At 54.4% G+C, this 11,376-nt stretch overlaps 1 protein-coding gene across 2 annotated transcripts; it reads left to right on the forward strand.

Moving 5' to 3' along the window:
- Nucleotides 1-8,094: 8,094 nt before the first annotated feature.
- OTX2 (orthodenticle homeobox 2) lies at nt 8,095-10,947 on the forward strand. 2 transcript variants are annotated; one of them, XM_054286787.1, is made up of 3 exons: nt 8,095-8,191; nt 8,572-8,744; nt 9,967-10,947. In XM_054286787.1, the coding sequence occupies exons 1-3, from the start codon at nt 8,095-8,097 to the stop codon at nt 10,585-10,587; spliced, it is 891 nt and encodes a 296-aa protein (XP_054142762.1). In that variant the 3' UTR covers nt 10,588-10,947. The 2 variants fall into 2 exon arrangements, with proteins under 2 accessions (XP_054142762.1, XP_054142763.1); XM_054286788.1 differs by having other exon boundaries at nt 8,593-8,744.
- The last annotated feature ends 429 nt before the right edge of the window (nt 10,948-11,376 follow it).

Consider the following 11,376-nt stretch of genomic DNA (forward strand, 5'->3'; position numbering starts at 1 on the left):
CAAGGTAACTTCGTGGCCTGGAGAGAAAAAATGATGTGAACGGGGGCAGCGTGAGCGCCCTCCGTGCCCGCACCCCCTGCCCAGGCCCCCGGGGGACGCCCCCTCCCCGCACAGCCGCCCCCAAACGCTGCCGCATTTATTGAACACCCAGCGTCTCTGCCTCCTTCATTTATTTGGGGGTTTTTTGTTGTGGTTTTTTTTTTTTTTTCATTTTTAAAGGGGAGCATTTCGCCCCCGCCCCGCTCCCTCAGGTGCAAGCCCTGACCTCACTCTCGCTGCTCTCTCTCGGGGTGATGCTTTCAGGGCTTGCCCGGCTCCCAAGAGGAGCTGGGCAAATTTCAGATCCCTCCATCACCCCCTCCTCTCCCTCCCTCACCCGGCCCCCATCCCAATTATCAAACTTGGTTTCATCTAGGCAAAGATGCTGCCGTCATATTTTGGTTTTTTTCAATTATTTCCCTTCCCTCCACCATCCCACCATGGCACCACCATCCCCTCCCAAACGGAAGGAAAAGGAGGGAAATATATATATATTTTTTAATAATTCCAAAATTTTAAAACGAATCTGACCCCTTCTCGAAGTTGACACAGCTATTCCAATGTCCACGTCTTTGCACCCCCAGAAATGGAGATTTTGGGGTGAGAGGCAGCTTAGAACTTACGAAAAACCCCCCAACCAAAACCACAAAACCACAAACAAACAACCCGGGAAAAAACCCACCCCTAAACTAAAATAAACTCCACCCGGCACTTGAATTGCAGATAAACTTCAAGGAAAGTCTGGAATATTTTAACTAGACACAAATCCGATGAGGGAAAAGCTTAAAAGCTGCAGCGTGCATCGCTTTCCGGAGCCCATCAGAGATACAAAGATGACAAATTATAAATCGGTTCATTTCGGGGTGGGCTTTCCTTTTTTTTTTTTGTATTTTTTTCCCGCTTTATTCCTTAACTTTCACCCGACCTGAATAAATAATTTCTTATTTTCCTCCCCCCCACCCTCGGTCACCACAACCGCGGGCAGCGGCACACACGGCGATAAAAGCCCGGGCGGAACGGTCGCGACAGTGGGGAGAGTCGGAAATTAAATCAGGAGGAGAAAAAAGTGAAGAGGGTGAAGGAGAAAAGGAGAGGAGAGAGACAGCGATGCAGAGAGAGAGAGAGAGAGAGAGAGAAAATGGCTTTGCAACCCGGCTGGCATCGGAAAGTTGGAGAACTTACTGAGAAGCAGAAGTTACAGTTTCTCTTTTCATCCCAGAAGCAGATTTGGGTTCTCTGAGCGTAAAGTTCTCAGAGGGCAGAAAATCACACATCTCCACTCACTCCCCGTCAGCCCCGGCTAGTCTGGATCTCTGGGGCTGTACCTGCTCTGCCAATCTCTCCAAACGGACCAGAAGAGATGGGAAAGTTTAAAAAAAAAATAGTAAAAAATTGTATTTTTTTTTTTTAAATCGAGATCCTACAGCTGCAACAATGATTATCAAATTTTTTTTTTTTGGTAACTTTTCCCCGAGCCGCAGAAGGTTGAAGGCAGAGGCAGCTGCAGAGTGTGTGCAGGATTGCTCCAGGAAAGAAGGTTCTCCCTTTTTCCCCCTCGCAGATCCAATCTTTGCAAGAGCCATTCCGACACATTGCTAAGCTAAAGGGAAATTCTCTTTGATAAAGCGGTGTTCCCAGCTTCTGGGTTTTAAAACCTAAATCTATATTCAAATCTGGCTGAAGGTGTGTTCTGGGATTTATGAAAGCCTCTTAAAGGGGTAAATTTACCAAACCGTGACAAAATCATCACAATCTTACTTTAGACATCTGAAGTGGATGAGAATTTTAAAGAGACCCTTGTTTATTTAAGTAACTCTGTCCATCTCTGCCACTTGTTTTATTGGAATATTGGAATTGTTGCGGCCCGCGGGGCTGGAGGGGGCAGAGGGGCGGCCGGGATGGTGTGGGAGCGGCCGGGATGATGCGGGAGAGGTTGGGATGATGCGGGAGCGGCCGGGATGATGCTGCCGATGCTCCGGTGGCAGCCGGGGCACAGCTCTGCCCAGGGCCGGGCAGGGCTGCTCTGGGCTCTGCATCCCCTCCTGCTCTCCCTCATTCTGTCTCCAGGCACTGAATTTTATTTCCTTGCCTTGCTCAGCCCTGCTCTGCCACAGCCCGGCTGCCTCCAGCACCCGCACACCCCTTTTTTAATTTTTTTTCCCTTCTTTCCCCCCTTCCTTTTATTATATTTTTTTTATTTTTTAATTTTTCCCCCCTTTATTTTTAATCGATTTCGAAAATACCCTCCCGGTCAGGATACGCGGGAACGAATTATCTCTCTCATTCTTCCGAGGTGGATTAAGGTTATTAAATAATATGTGGGGGCGGGAGGCGATGGCAAAGGCGGAGGGGGCGGAGGGGGGGAGAAGGAAGGGTTCAATCGGGATATTTATTCCTGGTAGCTCTGCTGAGGGGTGGCGTGGACACGCGGGGAGCTGAGGGGAGGATTTGCCCGGCTCGGATCTCTGGGCAAGGCTTGAGAGAGAGAGAAGGGGAGAATGCTGCAAAGGGACGGCGGCTGCAGCTGCCCCTCCTTTACCCACAGCAATTAAAAAAAAAAAAAAAAAAAAAAATAAAAAAACAAAATAAACTCAACTGGACAAACAAACGCACAAAATAATAAAAGCCACCATTAAAGAATCTCGTGGGTCTGGGAGAGAAAAATAAATCAAAACACAACTCCAAGGAGGGCAGGGGTTGGGAGTCCCGTGGGGACAGGGGGTACCTGCCGGGGGTACCAACTTTCCATGAAGTCACCTCGCATAAAAAAAGAAAAAATCCAAACCAAAATCAACCAAAAAACCCCAAACAAATACAACCCAGCGGCCAAAGTGGGAGCGGCTCCGGCGGGCAGGGCTGCGTCGATTCTGGGCGAGGGGCTATTTTGTTTGTTTGTTTGTTTGTTTGTTTGTTTTATTTCCCCTCCTCTCCCCTCCCTCCTTGCCTTCTGCCGCCTCCTTCCTCCTCCTTTCTGGGAGGAAAGGATTAAAAAAAAAAAAAAAAAAAAAAAAAAACCAACCCAAAACCAAGCCACGCCACCCATCATCCGCCCAGCCCAGCCCCGAGCATCCCAAACCTGCTCCTGCAAACCCGGGCGCCAAAGTCCAAGGACAAGCACGTTGGATCGCACGCAGCCAGGCTCGGGGAGAGCCACAAAGAGGCGAATTAATTGCTATAACTTCATTAACATAGGTCACCCCGTTAAAATGATCGAGGCGCTGCAGCTTTTTCCCCCCATTGTCACAAAGTGAGGAAAGTCTGTGAGCGCTCCCTCCCTCCGACCTCCGCCGCCTCCATCCTCCTGCCTTTTTGCCAGAGCTTCATTTTCGGGGCGCTGGGACCCGGCAGAAGTTGGGCGAGGACGGGAGGTGCGAGGGGAACATCCCAACAATGCTCCCGATGCTCCGGTGTGCCCGGCACCGGGAACCCCCTGGGCCCGTCACCGCTCCCCAATTATTTCGATTAAAAACATGTGCACGTCCCCATCTGCAAATTCAACGCGACGCCGTTGAGTCCCATTCCACATCCTCGTCCCTGTGTATCCTCACAAATAAAATTTAAAACGCATTTAAGTCATCCTCCAGGTGACTGAATTTCCCCTTTTCCAGGGGTGACTCGGCCCTGGCAGGTGGAATTGGGGGGCGGCTGGGGGGGATTCTCTGTTCTTGGGGGGATTCTCCCCTTGGATCCCGCGGGTTTCCTCTCTCCCATCTCCTGCCGCTCAGCCCAGGGCTCCTGCCAGGCTCCGTGTCCCCCCTTCGCAAATATTTACTTCTATACATTAATATCTTTTGTTGGTGGTGTTGTTGTTATTATTGCAGCCGCCCCCCAGCCTTTTGCTGACCCCCCCCTTCCTCTCCCTCCCCGGGCAATTCGCTAATTCCATCTCTGCTGTCCATCACATTAATTTCTACAATGACTTCATCCGCTCCACTCCATAATGTATATTTTTAAACCGAGCAGGTTCTTTTAATGTATATTCTGGTGTCATTTCGGTGGCTGTTATTTCTCTCTGGATTGTCCCCCCGGTACAGCAGCGGCCTGTTTTTTCCTCCCCCTGTGTGTGTTTTTATTATTTTCCCCCTGGCTTAGATGTGTCAATCACTCTCTCCCTGCCATTGGTTGGAGAGTTTGCGTCAAAAAGTTGCCAGAGAGGCGCTTTCTCAGCAAAGCTCCCCGAGAGAGGTAGAGACCTTCAGCTCCAACGCACCCTGCCACTATTATTAAAAATAAAATCGCTTTGACCAGCTCCAGCACCGGCCAGCTCTGTATGTACCGAGCCCAGACCCCGAGCATCCCCGCATCCCTCTCCCGCACCGTCCCCTCCCCTTTTTCCCCATTTATTCTCCTTTTTCAAACATTTTTTTTTCCTCCACCCCCCCTCGGCCCCCCCCTTTCCCCCCGATGTCGTGGGCATGTGCATGCGGCGAGCTCTCTAACCTCCCGCTTTGTGCTTTCTCTCCCAGCTCAGCCCCAGCTCGGAATTTGGCGAGGATCCGGAGCAGGTTTCCCCCTTCGCCCCCCAGCCCTGCCCGCGGCTCCGGCGAGGCTCGCAGGTAAGTCCGACCCGCTGGCTCCATCCTTGCTCGGGGGCATCGCCGGGCGGCCAGGAATGCACGGACAAGGAAATTAAATTTATAAATTTTTTTTTTCTTTAAATTACGATTATTTTTAAATGGCCTGCGTGTGCGGCGGGGGTCTCTGTGGAAGGAGCTGCCCGGGAGAAGCCGGGCCGGGCCGGGCGGAGGCGGCCCCGGCTCGGGCACAGCGGGCTCGGAGCTGGGCAGGGAGCGGGAGCTGCGGGATGAGAGGGACAAGGGCAGCACCGAGAAGCGGGGGCCGCTCCCCATCGCCCCCCATCGCCCCCCATCGCCCCCCGAGCCCCCCGAGCCTCATCCCCCGCTCCTCTCTCCGCGGGCAGGCGCGGGGCTCCGCCGCCTTCTCCTCGGCTACATCATTTTTCTCCGGCCTGTTCCTTTGGCCTGGAGTTATTTCCTGACCTCCAGCTGGACTTCTAAAATTAGGGGAAAAAAAGAAAAACAACCAAAACCCCAAAAAACAAACGGGGAGGAATTTCTTCTCCCTTCTTCCGACTCCTACCTGAGAACCCTTTCATCCTCTGCCTCTTCTTCCTCGCGATGCGGAGACTCAGCAAAGTAATTTTGCAAAGGTGTTTCTGAGCACTCGCGGCCCGGGAAAGCCGGGCTGGAGAGCGCAGGGAGGGAAATCTTCAAGGCGTTCAGGGCCGGAGCTTCACGGTTTGGTGCGGGCGAAAAGGATGGCAGGGATGGCGTGCAGGAGAGGGGCAGGAGCTGGTATCCACCTCCCTCATTTTATTTTATTTTAATTATTTTTGTGCCTTGGGAAAGCGCTTCCTAAAGGCACCGACCGCGAGTAACGCGCCCCGGCCTCTCCTCTGCATTCGCACCGCGCTGACAAAGAGAAACTCGGGAAAAGTCCTTGTGCACCGGCACAAGTTTCTTTAGAACTAAAACCCTCCTCGGCTGCTGAGCTTTATTTCGATTTCGGCTGCTGAGAGAAGTTGAGGCTTATTATTTATTTATTTTGAAAAGGTGCAACTCTAGTTAAAAAAAAAAAAAAATATATATATAGAAAGAAGTGGGGAGGGAAAAGCACTTTAAAAATGCTATTTTTTAAAAAAAAGGGCGGGCGCTGGTGGCCGGCCGGGTGAGCCCGCCGAGCCCGGTTACGCCGCTCCCGGTCCCGGGGTGGAGCCGCGGCCGCGGAGCAGCGCGGAGGTTCGGAGGTGAAACACTGGGGACCGCCCGGCAGAGCCGGTGATGGGTCCATCCCCACCTCCTTTGCACCGGGGGGAAATTCGCATGCTGGGAAATATCACCCCAAACAGCACCTCCAGCGCGAAAAAAAAAAAAAAAAATTTTAAAAATTAAACAAATTAGAATTTTTTAAAATGTCATAAATTCGTCGGAGCGCGGCGGCGAGGGCAGGGAAGGCGGCTGTCGTTTGCAAAACAAAAGGAAACAAATTCCCTTTTCTACCTTGGCACCTTTCCCCCTGCCCCCCGCGGCACGGCCGGGGCAGGGGCGCAGGCTGCGCGCCCGGGCGCGGATCGCTGCCCCGCATTAATCACCGGGGCGAGCCGCGGAGCCGCGGCCGGTGCCCCGTAATTAGGGAGCGTGTGCCGCGCGGATTATCTCGTTAGTTTATCAAGAAAACATTTATTATAATTAATTCTCGGACGGGGTAATTATTATTGAGCGAGGGCAGAGCAACTGGTAGCCGGGCTGCGTGCGCGGAGAGGGGCGGGGGGGCGGCGGCGGAGGGGGAAGGTGACAGATTGCCGAGCCCGGCCGTTGCTCCGCGGGCCGCGGGCGGGCGGCCCCGGGATGCGCGGCCGCGGCCGAGGGGCTCCGCGGGCGGCCGCGCCGCGCTGGCGCCTCGCTGGGATGCCGCCGAATTTAACCCAACGGAGCTTTGGGGCTGGTTTTGTTTTGGAGGAGGAGGAGGTGTTTGCGGGTTTTTTTTTTTGTTGTTGTTGTTGTGTTTTTATTTTTTTTTAATCCTATTTTTCTTTCTTTTTTTTTAATTTTCTGCGCTCGTTTTGAAGCGGGCGGCAAGCCCCGCTTGGCTCTCCCGCGCGTTTTGCGGGGCTCCCCCCTCGGTAGGACCGTCCCCGTTCGGCCTCCCCCGGGGGGCGATGCGAAATTGGGGAGCCGACCCTGCGCTCCCTTCGCCGCGCAGCGCGGTTGTGCGCGGTGAATTCCCTTTTCCCCGAAGGGAGAAGGGGAAGCTCCGCGCCGCTTCCCTTTCCCTTTTCCCGGGAGTCCCCCGGCAGCGCTCGGCCCGCCCGGGGCGCCGGCTGGGCTGGAACGCGGAGTTTTGGGGTGTTTCGGGAAGAAAGTTCCGCTGGAGTTCGTTTTCCCGACGGCCACTAGGAATGGAGGGAAGGGCGAGCGTTTGCTCAAAAAAGCTTTTTTTAAAAAATATTTTAGGCTGGAAAAACCAGCCTAAACCTTTTTAGGAGTCCCGGTTTGACTCATTGCCGTACTTTTAATTTTTTTATCTTTTTTTTTTTTGGCGGTGTTTGGGTCCTCCCTTTGGGTTCCCCGGTGCAGAGAGCGCGGTCCCGTCGGGGCAGCCCGAGCAGGGTCCGGCGGAGCCGGGGCTGTCCCGGGGCCGCTCAGCACCGAGGTGTTTGTTTAGCTCCAGCTCCGTCATCAAGAGTTTCTTGAAAGCCTAATAAATCTGTTACTTGCCTCCAAATCTAATTACCCGGAGTACTAATTAGGTGCAAATGGCCGGTGGAAATTACTGCAGACGTGGACTGATGATGGCGGGAGAGCAGAAAAGTTTGGCTCTTCCCGAGCGGGCATTTGAGCTCTGAAATGCAGCAACGTCGGGGGGAAGGGGGAAAAGGGGGAGAAGGGGGGAAGGTTTGAATGTTGCCCAAACCTGGGATAATTAAAGTGCTTGCAAGAGACTAGTGGAGAGATAGGTTTCTTGAATTGTTTCTTTGTTTCTCACCCTTGGGCTTTGTTATCTGCATTATTTATTTAGCCGAGGGGTTCTTTGTGTCTGCCAATGGCCCCAATCAAGTTTTGCTTGAGACAATTAGCCGGTGCCCGGCCGGGAATCCTATGCAAATGCCCCCGGCCGCCGCACAATGCGGGCAGTTGAAGGCATGGGGGGGTTTTGTTCGGGCAGTAATTACTGGCTGGGATGTGCCCCCCCTTCCCTTCCCTTCCCTTCCCTCCCCTCCTCGCCCTTTTTGGGGAGAGATGCGTTTATCTAGTCAGTCTCTCCCAGCTCCCGAATGCGGCTGGGGTCCGAGCGGGAGGATTGACGGGAGGGGGGAGAGGCAGAGGGGATAAAAGCAGGGGGGGGGGGGGCAGCGATCCGGCCTGACTCCCCCTTCATCCCCGCACTCCTCCCTCCTCTTCCTCCCGCGCAGGCACCTGGCGGCCCCCCCGCGCCCGACGGCTCCCGCAGGCAGCGCCCGGGGCAGGCAGGGCGCTCGGCCGGCTCCCCCTCGCCCGCGTTTCGGCCAACTCTCCTCCCCGCCACAACTTTAGCATGATGTCTTATCTTAAGCAACCACCTTACGCAGTCAATGGCCTGAGTCTCACAACCTCGGGCATGGATTTGTTGCACCCGTCCGTCGGTTATCCCGGTAAGCCACGTTTTTCTTCCCTCTTCCCTCCCCCTTTTTTTATTTTTTTATTTTTTTATTTTTTTGCTCCGCTGGGATTTTGGGAGGCACAACATGCCCAGGGATCACGCTGGCTTGGGTGGGTGAGGGCGTGGGGTTCCTCTGTCTCCCTTTTCCTCACCCCCAACATTTCATGGGTGGAAGGGGCTGCAAACAGGGCAGAGCCCCGGGATGGGGATGCGGCCAGGATGCTCCCAAGGATGCAGGGGAGATGCGGAGTCGGGATTGCCGAGCTATGGCGGCTGAGGGACCCCCGAGAGAGGGCAGGGAATGTGGGTACCCCCCCGGGGAAGGGGCTGGAGGGCACATCGGGGTCCAAGGGGCCGCTGACTGACGGCCAGGGCCTCTGGCTCCGTTCGCAGCCACGCCGCGGAAGCAGCGGCGGGAGCGCACCACCTTCACCCGGGCGCAGCTGGATGTGCTCGAGGCTCTTTTCGCCAAGACCCGCTACCCCGACATCTTCATGCGGGAGGAGGTGGCCCTGAAAATCAACCTGCCCGAGTCCAGAGTGCAGGTAGGACGCGGAGAGCCCTGCCTGCCCTGCCCCTCCACGCCCAATGGACCCGGGGCTGGCCTGTGCCCCACAGGGGATGGGTTATGGGCATGGATCCAGTCCTGAAGCCAAATCCAGCCCTGGTGGGGTGAAGGAGGCTCAGAGAGGGGTGGGGGTTTACTGAGGGGATGTGGTGGCATTTTGCACCCCCAGGGCTGGAGTGTGCCTCCCCCTTTCTCCCTCTGCACCGAGGGGTGATGTGCAGTTCCTGGATCCCAGCTCACATCCATCCCCAGCACCCCCAAATCCCAGCCTGTCCTGCGGACATCTGGGGGCCCTGCAGAAGCCACAAAGGATCCCCTCCTTCCCCAGGGATCAGCACATCCCTGGAGCTGGGCCAGACTGGGATCCCAGCTCACACCAGTACAGACTGGGGGCTTCCTGCCCCTCTGAGGGCAAGAGAGAGGCTGCCTTGGTGGAGAGATCTCCTCTGCTGGGGCTGGGCTGTGCCTGCTCTGCAGGGACCCCATCCAGGCAGCATTTTGGAGGTGCTGCTGGCAGGGCAGGATGTTTTTGCCTCTTCTGGGACCTAGAACACCCCAGCAGCAGGGGCAGGGCATCTCCAAAGCCATCCCTCCCACTCCCACTTGCCTTCTGACCAGGCTTCCCGAGGCTGTGTGGTGCCGCGTCCCCATGGAGCGTGGTGGCTGGGATCGGGATACCCCTGTGCCAAACCCCATCTTCCTCCCCCAAAAACCTCCCCAGAGCAGCCAGCCCCCTTGGGCCCTGCTGAGGAGCCAATTCTGACCCAGGGGGTGAGAGCAGAGAGCCCGTTTGGAGGGTAAATGAGACATCTTCACCCCTCTCCCCATCCCGAACCTCTGCTTCCCTAATTGTTCCCCCCTTTTCTGATGTTCTATTGTTTCTAATTAAGGGCTCGACTTCATTAGGCCTTACACAGTGATTCCTGGGGGTCCCCGGCTGGCAAACAGCAAAGAGTTTCCCCTTCTCCCCCAAAAAGTGACCTTATTAAGGAGTTTGATTTGTGATTTCCACTTGTTATTACTGCTAATGATCTCAGGGAGGGGGAGCCCCGGAGCTTTTCTGTGCAGCAGCCTGCAGCCCTCTGCTCTTGGGGGGGGACAGTTTTGGGTCTCCGTGCCTCCATCCCTTCTCCACCTCGGGTTTGCCCATCCCTAACCCAGGCTTTTTCTCTCTCCCTCCCTCGTGTCTGTGCCTCAAGGTGTGGTTTAAGAACCGCCGGGCCAAGTGCCGGCAGCAGCAGCAGCAGCAGCAGAACGGGGGCCAGAACAAGGTGCGGCCAGCCAAGAAGAAGAATTCTCCAGCCCGAGAAGTGAGCTCGGAGAGCGGGACCAGCGGGCAGTTCACTCCCCCCTCCAGCACCTCCGTCCCCACCATTTCCAGCAGCAGCGCCCCCGTGTCCATCTGGAGCCCGGCGTCCATCTCCCCGCTCTCAGACCCGCTGTCCACCTCTTCCTCCTGCATGCAGAGATCCTACCCCATGACCTACACCCAGGCTTCGGGCTACAGCCAAGGATACGCTGGATCGACCTCCTATTTCGGAGGGATGGACTGTGGATCTTACTTGACCCCTATGCACCACCAGCTGCCCGGGCCGGGGGCCACCCTGAGTCCCATGGGTGCCAACGCGGTCACCAGCCACCTCAACCAGTCTCCAGCCTCCCTCTCCACCCAGGGCTATGGAGCCTCCAGTTTGGGCTTTAACTCCACCACCGATTGCTTGGATTATAAAGACCAAACGGCCTCCTGGAAGTTAAACTTCAATGCTGACTGCTTGGATTATAAGGACCAGACGTCGTCATGGAAGTTCCAGGTTTTGTGAAGAACCTTTGTGGTACCCCGGAGAAACCGCGGCGAGAACGAACAGGCTGGGCTGAGCGCTCCAGTTTTAGTCAGGTCTTGGTTAAATTAAAGAGAAAAATAACTCCACGGACAAACAAATGAACAAAAAAAAAACAAACTGACGGCAACAAGAGGGGGACAGTGTTGGTGTGATCCCGTTCAGACTCATCTCCTGCTCAGACGCTCTGGAAAAGGAATAATAAAGAGGAAAAACGGAGGAGGAAGGCCTTAAACGGACAGATCATCTAGTGAGCAGAAACCAGACAGACCCATCTGTGTTCTTTCTAGTTTTAGCCAATTGTTGGGTTTCTTTGTTTGGAAGAGGTGGGAGATCTTCCCACCTGCGGGCCAGTTTTAAAGAAAAAAAAAAAAAAAAAAGAGTCTAGGTTTTTATTTCTTTTTTTGTGTGTGCGTGGAAAGATGATCCTTCACCCAGAGGTTTCCAATGTGTTAGCCAACCCTCGGTTAAAATATTCAGAATGGACAACATCTCTCTTTTTCTCCCTCTTTTTGTCCCTCCCTCTTTCTTTCTCTCTCTCTCGAGCTCATCCAACTGTTTCATGCCCAACTTGCTGAAGTTGGCACCCGGAGAACTTGGTTCAGGGCTGTGTGGGTTGTGTGACTGATTGTCCTAGCTGCACTACTTTATTTAAAGATTAAGAAAAAAAAAAAAGATAATGTTCATAAGGAGTCAATATGTAGTTTTTAAGAGACAATCAGTGTGTGTCTTATATAAATGGTACATCTGTGGTTTTTAATCTGTGCTAGA

The sequence above is a fragment of the Melozone crissalis genome, unplaced genomic scaffold, assembly GCF_028551555.1.
Source record: "Melozone crissalis strain CALT ecotype California unplaced genomic scaffold, PUWL_Pcris_2 ptg000056l_1, whole genome shotgun sequence".
NCBI classification, from domain to species: domain Eukaryota; kingdom Metazoa; phylum Chordata; class Aves; order Passeriformes; family Passerellidae; genus Melozone; species Melozone crissalis.